This window comes from Pholcus phalangioides, unplaced genomic scaffold, assembly GCF_987345545.1.
Source record: "Pholcus phalangioides strain wild (caught in Gottingen) unplaced genomic scaffold, Ppha-v1.0 ptg000017l_1, whole genome shotgun sequence".
Classification (NCBI taxonomy): Eukaryota; Metazoa; Arthropoda; class Arachnida; order Araneae; family Pholcidae; genus Pholcus; species Pholcus phalangioides.
The window spans coordinates 53,839,677-53,855,206 of NW_028301610.1; the positions used below are offsets into that span (position 1 = coordinate 53,839,677).

The 15,530-nt window shown below is 38.4% G+C and overlaps 1 protein-coding gene across 11 annotated transcripts in view; it reads right to left on the reverse strand.

Annotated features, from left to right (window-relative positions):
• The window catches only part of LOC149074117 (uncharacterized), a 420,692-nt gene that overhangs the window by 286,481 nt on the left and 118,681 nt on the right, over window positions 1–15,530 (reverse strand). For all 11 annotated transcript variants that reach the window (XM_089246242.1, XM_089246238.1, XM_089246241.1 and 8 more), the window contains one exon: window positions 1,813–1,913. In XM_089246242.1, the coding sequence (XP_089102368.1) occupies window positions 1,813–1,913 (101 nt within the window). The remainder of the gene's footprint in view (window positions 1–1,812; window positions 1,914–15,530) is intronic.

Sequence of the window (15,530 nt, forward strand, 5' to 3'; positions counted from 1 at the left end):
ACAAGAGTAATGGGAAATAAATTGGTAAATATGGAGCAATAAACCACTTACGGCCCAGTTTGGCAGATGCCAGGGCACCGCGTTTGAGGAACACTGCACTAGACCAACCAAGGGCTCTTTCGAAGGACAGATTTCACATATTTCTTTTCCTATTCATATTTTTCAAAGTTCAATATTAGATGCTTATTTGCTCTATCGTCATGCTTAGGTGTCCGTCTAGATCAGGCATCTTCAATCCGTTGCTCGCGAGCACCACGGTGTTCGATGCTCGTGTCCAATTTGGTGCTTCTGAGCACTTGATCAACATTTCATTTAAACACTGTGTGCAAATTGCATTCAATTATTAAAATCATCCAGATTACATGCATTCGTATGTCGAACATGATGTAAGAGTGCTCTTCTTTTGATGATGGGTACTGGCAGTGCTCGCGACTGGAAAAAGGTTAAAGACCTACGGTCTAGATCGCAAGCTTGTTAAAGTATTCCAATGGTTCTCTTTTGTCAGCTGCGTAATTCTGCATGCCTTGAATTACGCATCCCTTGAGTAATTCACGGTTCATCGGCAGCTTCACAAGAAGTTTGGCAGTTTTTTTTTCACTGTATAAAAAAAACCACTTTAAAGCATAGGTTCTGTAAGCACAAATCCACATTTTGAGCTCGCCACGATGCTCCTAGAAGCCCTGACACACACTTTTGGAAGCACTGTGGTCCTCCTTTAAATTCGGTCTAAAAGTTATGTTGCAACACAATTAATGGCAAATGAGTCCAATGTCAGTCTTCTCTTGAACTCTCTCGTTCTGTCGCATGCGTATACTGTATGATTTCGTCGTTTGCTATAGCTAGTCAGTAAAGATCAACGCGATCAAAATAAATAAAAAAATGAATGATAATTTTTTTAAAAAAATTCTTTCGAGGGGGAAAAAATTGTGGCTCTTTCGCCTGGCCCCTACAAGGATGGAGCTGACAGGGCTGCAGCAATCACCATCAGTTTTTTCATGCTATAAATTTTCTACAAATGCACCCCCCGCCCAGTGAAAACTGGTTTGCAGACCCGCCAAAGATCCAACAGCCCTGCTCCATCATGTGGGGGGAAGATCTTGTCCTTTCTACGGAAAACCAATATTGTTCCCAAGAGGAATCCCTACTGCCGTGGTCCCCCTCCTCCTCTAGGAGTTATCACGCTATCGTGAGAACACTGGTTTAGGGGGAATGTTACAGATGTTGGAAGGTTCAAACAAGCAAAGAAAGAAAAGTCCTTTTCGTTCATCCAGTCTAAATAGCTTTTTTGCCCCACGCTGTCTGCCCTAATGTAGGGTAGCTACATATTGGAATTGTTCTTTTCTGTTGCTACTCAACCATCCCTATGGGGCAGAAAAAGTAGGAATAAAACTTGAGAATAAAAAAATATTGAATGCCAACAGCTTCTTCAAAGCCTAGATTTTAGGGGGGAGGGGGGAAGATCTCTGGAGAATCAAAAAAGTCTGTGACCCTCACTCAAATATTTTGACTTTTTTGGGACTTCTGTGACTTTTTCAGAACTTCATGACTTTCCCATGTTGGTAGACACCCTGTAAATGTATTCACATTTTTTTCCTTTTTATGCAAACCAGACTTATACAGTAATTATTGATCTAACCTACCATGCAACTTTAGAGTATTACTAGAAGTCTTACGACAGACTCTTCCCACTAATATTTCATGTCATAGCTTTTTAAGGAAATTACCATGTTCATAAAGGGCTACTATAAATTTTTCAAAATAGTGGTTATAGCTAGTGATAATCTGAAATGATAACAAATAATATAGCTATACCATTTGTAAACAATGGTTCAACTAGAAAGAATGACCATTCCAATTTTTTCACATCCCAGAGCAGAATCCATCCTGAATTATTTGCTGAAGGAACGGAAAACCTGTAAATGCAAAGAGACATATCAACTACAGCTCTAAAAATTCATTAACAAAATTAAATACAGTAAAACTTTGTTAAGTCATCATCCTGATAAGTTGTAACTCCGGTTACGTCGTCATTTTTCTTCAGACCCTTCCAGCTCTCATAGACCACAATGTTATCAAACCCTTGTTTACTCGTCGCTAATTTCGGTTAAGTCGTCACTATGAAAAAGTTTGAGAAAGAGAAAGACTATTTTTATGGCTCCCATTAAAAAAAAGAGCTTGTTAACAGCATTTTCATATGCTTAAAAGTCACCATAAAATACTATATACCTAAACGGAAAAGTTTAAGTAACGAAAGTTACGCTGAGGAAGTTCATTTGCTGACTAAGGTTTTTTGAACGTTGGGGACTGTTCAAGCTTGATCTCATTTCTGCCTGGGCTCCATTGAAGAAACTGGACAAACTGCAAGACACGCAAACTCTGTCGTAAGAAGCAATGTAAGCACTTTGCCCCCCCCCCCCCCAAGGGGGCAGGGCATCTCAGGCAAAACCAAAATTTATTGATATATCAAAGATTACATATAGTGCAAGGAAAACAAAAATTATGTAAATCGAAGAATCAAATTAATCAAGTTAAAGTCAAAGTGCAGTGGCTACAGATAATAAATTATCATAGAAAGCATGGGCTACTAATTTAGGGCTTGAAATTTAAACAAAATGTCTTTGTTGAAAAAAATTAGACATTTTTTCCCAAGTTGAGGTCGTCTGTTTACTTTTCCCTGCCCAGGGCCCCTCCACCAAGTCAAAAGTGTTTGAGATTACTTTGCAGTTGCATCATGAACTACTGATGAAGAATTCAAACACTAAAATAGATGTATATATAAAATTAATGTGCAATAGAGAGTTCTGTTATGAAGAAAAGCTACTTATTCAAACAGTTGCTCTGTTAGTCTAAATTAAAAATTACTAGTATAAATCAAAGTGTACATTACTTTTCACCACAATAATTTAAGTAATAAAAGATAAAAAAGATAAAAAAATTGCTATTATTTTTTTTTTCGCAATTTATAAATTTTATTAATATTGTTATTTTGATCCATACTTTAATAAATGTCATATTACTTTAAATTTATACGATTTTCATAACATTACACATTAAAACTGACGGAACTCCGCTTAAGTCGTCACTACACTTAAGCCGTCATAATTTTTCGATAACTTGAGGTGACGACTTATCGAGGTTTTACTGTAGTATATAAATCATATTGAATGCATTTAAAATAAGTTAAAGTTTAAAGATGTCCTATTACTATTTTCCATGTCTTGACATTTTGAGGAAATTACTATAAAAAGCAAGTGTTGCTACAAATTTTGCGAAATTATGATTACAGTTACTGATAAATAATTAGAGATAATATAGTCATGTCATCTGCAAAAAATGATTCGATTATAGTCCACTTGTGGTTGGGTTTCCAGAGAAGAGAAAGCCAATGAGGGAACCACATCACTCGTTTCTATGGCAAAGAAAGCCTCTTAACCAATGTATCGATGGGCGGCCTCAGTAAGGTATTGCAGAGTCTCACCAAGCCGCTGTGGTGGTCGAGTGGTCATAATGACGGACTCGCATCGCGGGGACCCGGGTTCGAGCCCCACTGTCACCACAGTGGTGGTTGGCTGAAGTTGGTTTTCTGTGGTTCCCAACTTCAAGGCGCAAATGCGAGCCGATCTCCCCGTTAAAAAGCCTCGCCACAGAGAGCAACAGTCCTACAAACAGTACAAATATTCAGTCACTACACATCACTCACTTCACTTCTGAGATATAGATGGCAGCACTGAAAAATCATACACAACACTAGATACGCACTCAGACTGATAGGTACACGCACTTACACTTCCGGCACAACTCACTAGGTAGTAAAGAGATACAAATACAATGCCACAACAGGCAAAATGCCCAACAAGGTGGCTGAGAAAAAGATGCCCATAAAAATATGGATGTCATATATTTCAAAAATACAGCAACCTAATTAAAAATGCAATTAATAAAAATTATAAACAATATATACACGTGATAAAATATTATATAATGCCCATAAAGAATGGGCAGATGTTAACCAAATAAGAGTTGAATCACTGTAAACTGTTTATGAAAATATGCTCATAAGCTACAAAATAACAAAATCAAATACATTGTTTTTTTTTTTTCCAAAAAAGCCACAAAAAGGAATTTTAAGAAAACTCGTCCAGTTTTTCCTTCTATTAGTCATGACAGCTTCATATGATCTGCATATGTGAATGAGTCAAAAAAATTTTATTAAAAATTAAATATTGGGGAAAAGTTTATGAACATAGCTATACTGGGAGGAGGGGCAAAGCCTTCTTGCACCCTCGGTGGCAACATCCTTTTTCTCTTCACATCATATCTTGTTTATTTTGTCCCACTTCATCAGACTGATATGAAAAGTGGCATTTGAAAGCACCAGCTTACTGAGGAATTTTACAATCTTAAAGCAAACAAAAAAACCAATGAGATTCATCAAGCACTCTTCCAAAATGGGCCAACTTCCCGCATGAGGGTCCCCAGCCTGGAGTCCCCACCCCATGAGTACCACAAAAAATTGTAATTCATATTCATTTTACCAACAACTAAAATCCAAGAGCCCCCAACCAAGGAGCAGGAATTCAATATGCAGATTTTTTTATGGGCCCGATACATTGATTTATAGCAAACTTTTATTGCTAAAATTACAAAAGGCTGAAGTTGGTTTTCTGTGGTTCCCAACTTCAAGGTGCGAATGCGAACCGATCTCCACTTTAAAAAGTCTCTCCATAGAGAGCAAGAGACCTACAAAGGAGTAAAAATGTAATTCAATCATAACACATCACTAAAAAATCAAACACTACATATGCACTCAGACTGTTAGGCACACACACACACTTCCAGCACAACTCCCTAGATAGTAAATTTCCCATAGATGGTAATAGACCTGAGTTGTGCTTGGTTTCAATGCTATTTGAAGGCTAAGAACCCAAAATTGCTCAAGAAATTCATTGCGACCCTACCTCTCTAAGCCCTTGGTAACCCTTGACCCGCGGTAAACATTCGGCCTGTGCGGACCAAATGTGGCCCTGGCGTTATGATGTGGCCTGTCTCTAAATCTATTTTTGTAACAATGAACCAAGTGACACATTTACAGATCGCTTAAGTGACTCGTGGCACAATTCCAGACCATTTAAGCGACTGGTGGCACAATTCCAGACCATTTAAGCGATCTGTGGCACACTAAGCAATCCATTGAGTGACATGTGACAAAGTTTTAGAGCATTGGTCCTACCACCAGTGCGGTTCTACATCACTCAAGTTATCCGCGGCACATTCGCAGATTACTTAAGTGATCTGCGGCATAATCATGGATCACTTATATGACGCGCGGAACAGCTCTAGAGCATTTCGATCCGCTAAGTATTTGAAGATCACTAGAGGGGATCTGTAGGGGACTTAATAGGAAGAATGTTAGTTCAGGTGCCCATAAATTAGTGAAAAGTTTTACTCGTTTTTCGCGAGTAAAACGCCGAGTAAGACGCCATTAAGAATATTTCATATTTTTTATAAAGGGTGGTTGATGACGTAAGAATCATCCAACTCCCCCCCCCCCCCTCCACGTCATCAAGTCAGCAAATCGAAAATCCCCCATCCATGCTGACGTTATACTTGAATGACCCCTAACATAAAGATACCCGAAAGTTATTTTCTGAAGGTTAAAAAAAGTGGATTCAGCTATAGCGGCTGATCGGCTTGTCCCCATAGGCGTAAACTTCTATACAGCCCATGGGCCCGAGCCCCCCCAACATTTTTGAAGACGCGGCTCAGCCCCCCCCCCCAAAAATTCGTATGAATATGGCTTATTCATTTCGCAATGATGAAAAAAAATTTTTTTAACCAAAAGTTGTCCTAATTATGAATTAGTTAATGGAAACAATCTGCTCAAAATTTTAGTTCTTTTAAAAAATCTGGATGGTCTTTGGCTTTCTTGTTCCATGACAATACGTTTATCTCATTTCTTCCCTGCCGTTCAATCCCCAATTGCACCCTCCATCGGTTCCAATCCTTACTGCCAGAAGGCACGGCTGAGAGGAAGATTCTTTGAGGTGTTGAGGGGGCTCTTTCTTCTTTGCCTGTGGCAAAAACTGAGTGTCTCTTCTTTTGTTCACTGCGACCGGAGGATGGCCATGGCGCCGACATGAAAATAAGCCCAAAGATGCATGGAGGGGGGAAGGTTGAAAATTGGGAAGCAATGATATTGAAACCGAAACAAATTACACTCTATAAAGAATAGGTGCCAGAACCTAGAGGCTGAGGCGTGCCTTTTCGGGGCCCTTGGAAAGGATTATTATTATTATGCAAAATAAATGTACATTATTTTGTGGCGCCCAATTAGGCATGTGGCCCTGGTGCAATGCCCCGGTTGCCCCAGCCTAGTTAGGGGGCCTGTATGACCATATAGTAGTTATTCCAGACAACCAGCTTTCGCGGGTAGATAGGACAAGGCAAATCGCTTTGGGACAAGATCAAAGAAAAGCGTTGCGTCGCAATAGGCAGGATTAACCATTGAGGACAACAAAGCACGTACTTCTGACACGGGCATCAGAAAAGAGCAATCACTAATTTATTTTTTCTTAGCTGAGGACTGTCACTGTACTGGCGACAGAAGTAGAAAATGCCATCAGTGAATCCTCTTGAATGCACTTCTGTACTATGCCTGTGACAGATACCCATTATGAGTTTAAAAAAAAAGGAGAAAACTGTTCAACAGAATACGCCCCCCCCCCCTCACTTGTTAACTTGGGAACTGGTTGACGGGTCTATATCGCTTCCTGTACGATCTCCTTCCTCATTGTTTGTACACCCCTCTGGAGGTAGCAATGTATTATATGATAGCAATAATGAGATGGATGTTGTAGTTTTCCTGTCAGCGGCGCTTTGACTATTTTTGTTCCACTGTAGAAATTTAGTAGCCTTTCTAGAATACAACTGCCCTGAAGCGAGGTGGAGCATACACAAACACACACATATATATAGGCGAATTCCGAACAAAGACGCACACGAATGGGCAGCCAGATGTATTGGAAATTTTTCCCTGAGGAAGCGTGAAAAATTTCCCGAAATTTTCAGTCATGGATACCGCCATCTAACTGAATCATGTGTTTATAGGTGTTTAAGTAACACACATCTATGTGTCCCTCCTTCAGGAAGCTAGCACAGTGTTACATTTTTATGTTGTCCAGATGTACTAACCATGAGAAAAAAACGACATCCGAAATGTTCACAAAAGATGAATTCGGCTGGTCAAATGGTGATTTGACCAGCAGAACTATAGTAGCTACAAAAGGTAATTGCCGACATATGGTTGCGCACGAAGACGTGAGAAATTTTTCTGTACAGAGTTGACAATACTGAAAACAGGATTGTCATATTAACTATAGCATATAAGAAGAGGAAGAAACATCCAGTTGTTTTTGAATCCAAGTGTCATCGTTCAGTGTTCATGTTACAAATTTTCAAGTCAACGCTGATCGATCGTTGCATCCTTACTCATCCTTCATGATGAAGGAATCATCATCAAAGCCCAATTTGTAGCAGAGCAACAATAATCTTGGTAAGTACAACCTCATTAGCAGTTTCTCTAATTTTTTGGGAATTTCGCGATTGCATAAAATGTTTATACAGATATTCTTGAGGCCAAAAGCTTTTACGACAAACATTGTTTGGAACAAGATTGCTAAAGAAATCTAAAGTACAGTAGAACCTCGATTATCCGAGGGTGGATTATCCGGAGCTCAGAAATTACAAAACTACGAAAGGTGAAAGAAAACCGACCATGAAATTATTGATCAGACAATACAAGAGATTTTGGTAATAATATTCGGTGATAGTGATTAGAAGAATGGGAACAGAGATTGTTATTGAAGTTATGATCAGTTAGATCAGAGTATCCTATAATGGGCAATATCGCCCCTTGGGGGCATGGAAAGGTCCAAGGGGGGGGGGGATTGAGAATAAAACCAATTCTGAAGAGGAGGACGATGAAACAAAAAGTTTGGAAAACTGCGAGTTGGATTATTCAAATTTGTTTTACTTAAACAGTGGTCTCTAATAACAAGGAACAAAATAAGTCGAAAATAATTTGTGTAAAAAAAACATCTTATGACACCCAAATTTTTTTGTTTTTCTGCAAGTCAGGACCTTTGACTTGAAGTGCCCCTAGAAAAAAGTGGACAATTATAACCCTGCATAAATAGGGTCAAAGATGTTTAGTTTATTAGCGAATAGAGTAAATACTGTGCTGTTTAAATTAAATGGGCCACTTCATGCAGAAATTAGGACCGGTTCAGAAACTATATAATTGTATAACTAGGTTCTTGTGTGTATTTTTTGCGTAAATTTAAATGTGAGTATTTGACATGAACAACATGAGGATACAAGAAATATTTATTTTAAATCAACGAAATGTATAAATATGCGTTTCATTTGAACTGTTTGCTATTGCTGCTATGTTTGGTTATTCCTGGTGATTTAAACCGTGGTTTTCGATAGGCCGTGGTCAGCATTACATGATTGAAAATTTTTATATCGTTAGATTATTAAGTTATTTTTGTTAAAATTAATTTTTAGGATAAAATATGAATGGCATATCTATCACGTGGGTGTTTATGGTCAAAACTGATACCAATTGATTTATTGAAAATGATTGCAAATAAGATAATGCTTGACCAAAAATAATTACCGGTCCTGTAGGTCCTTCAACGTTGAAATTTTTTACATACATCAGTAGTATACGAGTTAAAAAACACTATACGTTGAATATAAGTGTTATACAAATACTAAAATTTCGGTTAATAAGCATTCGCTCAGACGTATATTACATGTAAACAAAGATTTTCCTCCTTCTGATTTATGAATTAAAAAAAAAGTATACTTTTACTGATATCAGTATGACTTCAGTATTATACTAATACTAAAGTGTTTGTTGTTAAGAAAAATAAGCGAGCTGCTATGCCAATGGATTTTTAAACGTTTGCTATCTGCGGCACAGCTTAATATTAATAGCAACTGATCACCTATGTTGGCCAAATAAAATCGAAACCAATGTTTTTATACCCTCTATGGTTCTCCTCCATACAACGTATTGAAAATTATTTTTATCCACAAACCGATGTAAATTGGCACTGTTAGCATATTTTTAACTGAAACAATACATCATCACAGCAATTTAATTAATTATACTGGATTTAATTAGCTAAAATAATTAATTAAGGGTAAAATATAGTCTGCCTTAATTTTAATGTTATCTATAAACAGATAGAATTTTGCTCAGCGAAGTTGAATAGTTTCGTCCTTGAATTTTATTTCCATTTCCCTCAATTTGGTGCTATAATATAAATCTCTGAGCACGTAAAATTGGGACAGCTCTCAAATATGACACCAACAAGGAATCAGCTTTTTCTAGATAGATAAAAATTATTGTACTTATATAGCTGTACCTTGTACTGAAATGACACTAAAGGATGTACTTTCTGAAATACCAAAAAACCTGTTTGTGTTTTTTGACGATTTACCATGTCTATTCAAAAATCAACGGGACTATATAGGGTTAATGCGCAAAAAAGTTGCTCTTCCTTCACATTTTTTTAATTGATGCAATAAAATTATTGCATCATTGATTTCATAATGAGATTATCACCATATCAGGTATTATCTACACTGAACTTTTCTCATTAATTACGCAATAATAATTTTCTCATTATTAATACGTGAAAGAGCTCAGTATGGTGTTGCATTTTTCCTCTCTTTAAACACTGTACTCACTCAGACATTTTAATATTTTTGTTTTGTTTGTTTATATTGAATTTTTTGCAAATCAAATACGATACTCCTGTACTATATTGAAATGCACATTATTGAACACAAATGAAGCGAAATTAAGTATTTCTGCTCGAAGAAATGCCGACCAACAAAAAACCAAAATATCAAATCGTAATATTTTCAGTGATTTTGTCCTCTTCCCCCCCCCCACTCTAAAGAGAAAAAGAAATGAACATGAAGTAAAATCATTTGTCAAACATTTTATAGGATAGCGGCTCTGGCTGCATAAGCCTATATGACCATGCTTTTTGAATTTTTCATTGAGTATAAATTTCAATACTGTTTTAAAACATTGAATAATTCCTGTTTTGATGTCATTTGAAAATAGCCGATCTTGACAAATCAAAAACTATGTAGGAAACAGCCATATTCCTGAAGAGCCAAGCATGGTTTATGCAGAAGAAAAACGGTCCGAAATGATGTTTTTTAGATTTTTTCAGGACTTACGGAGACCCCCCACCCCTCTCCCATGTTGAAAGCCAGACTGTTTTCGTCATCCTATGATTCCACTCTAGCAATCACATGCAGAGAATGTTTGGTGCCGATACCGATTTTCTAGTCGCCACGATGACATGGAGCCCGAGATTTGTCAAGCCCTGGTATATAGGGACAGGGTTCGTACCTTCCTTGAAAATCCTTGGAGAAAAAGTTCATTTTCAAGTCTTTAAAAGTCCTTGAAAAAAATTATAATCATTTTCAAAGTGTTCCTGCGGATGTGACCACGGAATGGAGATGGCTTCAACAATATCTGTTGCAAGTTCCGAAATGAACTGACTGCTAACGGAGGTTGATTGTTGACCGTAGATGCATGCAAAAACAGTTCTTTAAAACAGAACTGATTTTTTTCAGAAGAGCTGAACTCGATGCTTTATTGACTTTTTTCTTGAATATAGAAATCGAACAACACAGACGAATTTTTTGTTTAAGTTTATAAATAACGTATTTTTTCATTTCAAATCTTGAAAGGAACATCATAAGAGTGCTTGAGGTTTATGAAACAGCAATGTTATGTCAATCTTAGTGCTGTATTTCGAGTAATTTTTATTTGTAATGTAATTTTTTCTTGATTTCAATTTCATGAAATATGGTTTTGAATTACAATAATTTTTAGTTTTCTTAGGAAAATTTTTGTGGAAGAGTAAGGTGGAGATAACGTTTCAGTTATACGATTTTTGCATTTATACGATGCTTTGACCCGACTGTTCGGCGACGTGCTTAAAAACCTTGTTTATACGACGCGACGAATAAACGAGGTTCCATTGTATGGGGCTTGAGCCCCCCCAACATTTTCAATAACTTTATGCCCTTGCTCGTCCCCCCCCCCTTGTAAAACCAGACGCGGGTCGGCTGTCACTTTTAAAAGACGGGTTTCACTAGCAGGTTTTCTATGGCGCGCGCAACGTGAATCACCCAGTGCGACACGCCGTCTATTCATCAATACGACTGTTTTCCTATAGAGCGCAATACGGCTCACGACAGCGCTTTACGTCCGGCGCGATGTAACGTATCGGGATCCGATCCCTCTATGTTAATGGTGATCTTGTCGTTATGTGGGAAATTCCTTCTTATTTTAGACCCCAGGGACCTCTCAGTTACCGGAAACCACCCGAGGACCCGCTGGCAAACCAGTAAGGCCAGAATGGTCGCTTAGTTTGGCCATTGACGGGTGGGGTCTTTTGGTTGTCGAACGAGAAGGGGCTACTGATGTCCCACATAAATTAATTTCCCTCATGACGACGATGTCGCTATTTTTGTAGAGGGGTCTGGTCCAGATTATGTATAGTTTGGGCTAGGCTTAAGGGTTTGCCCGGTTAAATATTTTTATTTTTATTAAAGAACCTCCCGGGGGAGTTGTTACAAGTCTCGTTGTACGGAAAATATAGTGTTGTACTCACTTGTTTTTGGCGGGGGGCTGCAGACCTCCGTCGGAACATTTCATTTCTTATTGTCTTGTTGGTATTGTTTACATAATCGGGAGAGTCTGATCAGCTCTCCGGATTGTGCCATGTTGCCAGATTCCAATGTAATAATTCAATTGTAATGTTTATAATATAGTGACGCATGAATATGTAAATCCGATATTTTTTTTGAGGCGAAAAGGCCTTGCGAGGACATGTGGTTCCAAATTCCTTGTGAAATAGGAGTTTAAATTCCTCCCTCTTTGTCTCTGACACCGCGTTCATCCTTTGTTTGTTCTTTTCAACTGAAGCCCTCTAGTAGGACGATTCACCGTCTTGCTACCGTATCCATTGGCCTTAGGCTGGGAAAATAAGCTGATAATTAGTTAAAATTAAATAGTTCATAGTATTTGAATTTGTTTCCCGGCAGGCCCGGAATCGAAAGCATTAATTAATCTTCACAGTCAAAATTCTTCATTGCCGATAATAGACGTAGCAGCTGGCCTTGTCAAGGCTACACGTAGTAAGTGACACCAAAGTGGTCCGACCCTGAACCGAGAGGGCCCTTGGAGCTGATCAAAGTGGTCCGGCCCTCAACCGAGAGGCCACTTCTGGAATAGATCAGACTCTGAACCGAGAGGCCTCCTGGTGCTGATCGAAACGATCCGGCTCTCAACCGAGAGACCTTCACTGATACTTGCGGGGAAAAGCTACGTCGAAGTGACTAACAACATCGGATGTCCAATCAGCATAAAAGTTTGACTGTTGATGATCATCAATTGGTGAGCCAGTATCTTTCTGTTAATGTCAAATAGTGGGCTCCATGTTGTACTAATCTACTGTTAAAATTGACTAACTTTATATTGAATTTAATAAATAATATTTCATGTGAAAGTTTACTTGCAATCATTTTCCACTTGTCGTTTGCCACCTTATTACTGGATATTTCGAACCGGGCAAGCAACTCCCATAAGGGACGTTGCAGTGATTGGCAAACTGCTTCTGGAGGAGTTAGGCGTCATGTGCCGCACGTTTCAGCGATCTTCCCTTCATTTTCGTGTTGTGTCTCTTCCCTTTAAACCGGAGCATGCAGCCGATAGAGTAGATGACGCCAGGGTCATATACTATATAGCCGCCCTGAGCCGATGCGCCACGCTTGGAAAACGCAAATGCATAACGTCATTATGTAACTCATTTCTGACGACACGACTGCCACTGGACTTCAGTTTTTAGCACTTTTAGGCGCGGCGGCAAAAAGATACGCTTGTCGTAGTCCCTTACTCCAGTGGAACTGTAATTTTTTTTTCTTTCTTCTTTTTCAGTAGCGAGTTGTAATGTGAATAAAACACATAAAACACGTCAAAAAAACTGCGGAAAGCAGTGACATTTTGCGGTTTCTCTGAATTTTCGCAGTGAGATATTGGCTGTAAGCAAATGGGAAGGAGGGATAAAATAGGAATAGTTGGAGAGAATTGCGGTAAAAAAAAGACGATTGCGGCGATAGTAGGAAAATAATAGGAAAAATAGGAAAGCTGCGAGGTCTGCACTCAGTATACTGCGTAATATAGGAGGTCGAGACATCGTTTCGCCGCATAAGTAAAAACTTAAAAAAACTTTCTCACCACTGGGCATGGGGGGAATTTTCGGCTACTGGTTCAGCGGAGTGATGTTCTACGGACCATCGATTTCCAACGCTGCCCAGCTTGCGACATATACGCAGGAAAACACGTCAAAACTAGCGATTCGGTAAAAAATCATATTTTTAGAAGCAAAAGCGTATAATCGTATTAATTTACTAAATACGACAAAATCGTAATGGTTGGCAGGTATGCACAACCATTGGATGTTCCAATCCCATCCCCTGCTTTCACATTTCCTATTACAAAGGGAGAGAGCGTTTCTTTTCTCTTTTCTTCCTCTTTATATTCGGGGGAAGCTTCCTCTTATTTTTCTAGGCAATGTTATTCATCACTATGGGGAATGCCTATGCTAAGAAAGATCATTCCTTCAGAGAGAAAAAAAAAGACTTTTTCAGGCATGGCGGTAAAAAGTAAGGAGTTATAAGGGCCCTTCCAGAGGGAAATGAAAAGTTAGGAGTTTTTAAGGAGTTTGTAAGGATGTGCGAACCCTGTGTCAGCTGGAGCTGAACGAAGCCTCCAAAGATCACCACATCCTGGTGATAAACAGGCACAGGGGTTTATTTCGTTATACAAGGCTACCATTCAGAGTAGCTTCAGCTCCTGCTACCTTCTAGAGGGAAATGGATAAGCTTCTGCAAGGACATGATAGCACTTTTTACTATAGGTCGATCAGCAGAAGATCATTTAAGGAACCTGACAACCTTGCAAGAGGCTGGCGTCAAACTGCAGCCATCTGTAGAATATTTGGGGCACAAGATAGATTCAGATGGTCTGCATCCTATCCAAACAAATTTGGACTCTATTGAGAAAACGCCTGATCCAGCCAATGTGGGGGAACTCAGATCCTTAATAGGATTACTTACTATTCTATATTTCTGCCAAACATGTCATCTGTGCTATCTCTGCTGTAGAAATCTCTCCATTTAGAAATACATTGTAGAAAGGGAAAACACTTCCAAGAAAATTTCACGCCCTTTTTCCTATAGTATAGTATTTTGGGTCCAAATGACCCAAATCGCAGATCTAGGTATGAACGCTAACAGCTCTGAAATACGAAATGTGCAAGGGATAAAATTTTCGTGAATATTCATATGATATCATGAAAAGTCAAGAAATTTATTTACCACCTGCATTTTTCTGAAGTTTTTGAGATAAATGAAAAAAAAAGTTTGATTTTGATCAAATTGATTTGTATCTAAGTACATCGTTACAGTTTGATTTGGATCTACTTCGCAGCTCTAGTGTTAAAAATATGGTCTTTGAATGATGTTTTTCATAACCTTGCAGATTCTTGCAGTAGCTCCAGGGATAAAGGGTAGCACAGCTTTTCCAATCAATTGTGGCTTCTCATTTTCCACTGGCGATCTTCTTGATAGGGTGTAAGGCTTTTGCGATGTCGTCTTTTGTGTACCCATCAGTGTGGGAAAACTGATATATTTTAAGTGCTCAAATCTCTTTACTTAGATTTTTTTTCTTTGCACAATCTTCCTGCTCTTTTAATCAAGGTTTTTATTGTACTTCCCTTTTTGTGAGGATGATGATCAGAGATCTTATAATTTATCTTTTGGTGTGAGTGGGCTTGTGATAAATGTTGTGGCTTAAACGTTGTCCCTGATGGCTGACAAGAACGTCCAAGAATGTGGGAGCTGTCTTCCTTTTTCCATAGTGAATATGATGTTTTCATGAATTCTGTTGAGATATAGTCCAAGAACCAGTGAAGATTTTCTTCTCCATGCCTCCAAATAATGAAAGTATCATCAACATAGTGAAGCCAAGTTATTGGTTGGAACAGCACTGTTGCTATTGCCTGTTCCTGAAATTTTTCTATAAAGAAATTGGTAACTACCAGACTGAGGGGACTTCTCATAGCTACCCCATCTATCTATTCATAGATGTTGTTCGAGGTAAAGTAGATTGTAATAAGGAGGCATAGCTAGAAAAGGCCTACTATTTTATGTTTTAGGAATATTTCATCAAATTGCAATAAGACATCTCTCCCACTGGCACTTTGGTGAGCATTGATATGACATCAAAACTCACCAGTATGCCCTCAGCTTATAAATGAATACATATCTCTAATGTTTTCATTAAAGTCAGTCTTTTACAAATATGAGTGTTTTTCCTATGTACGGCTGTAAAATGATTAAAACCTTGGCTAGGTTGCAGGTGTGCC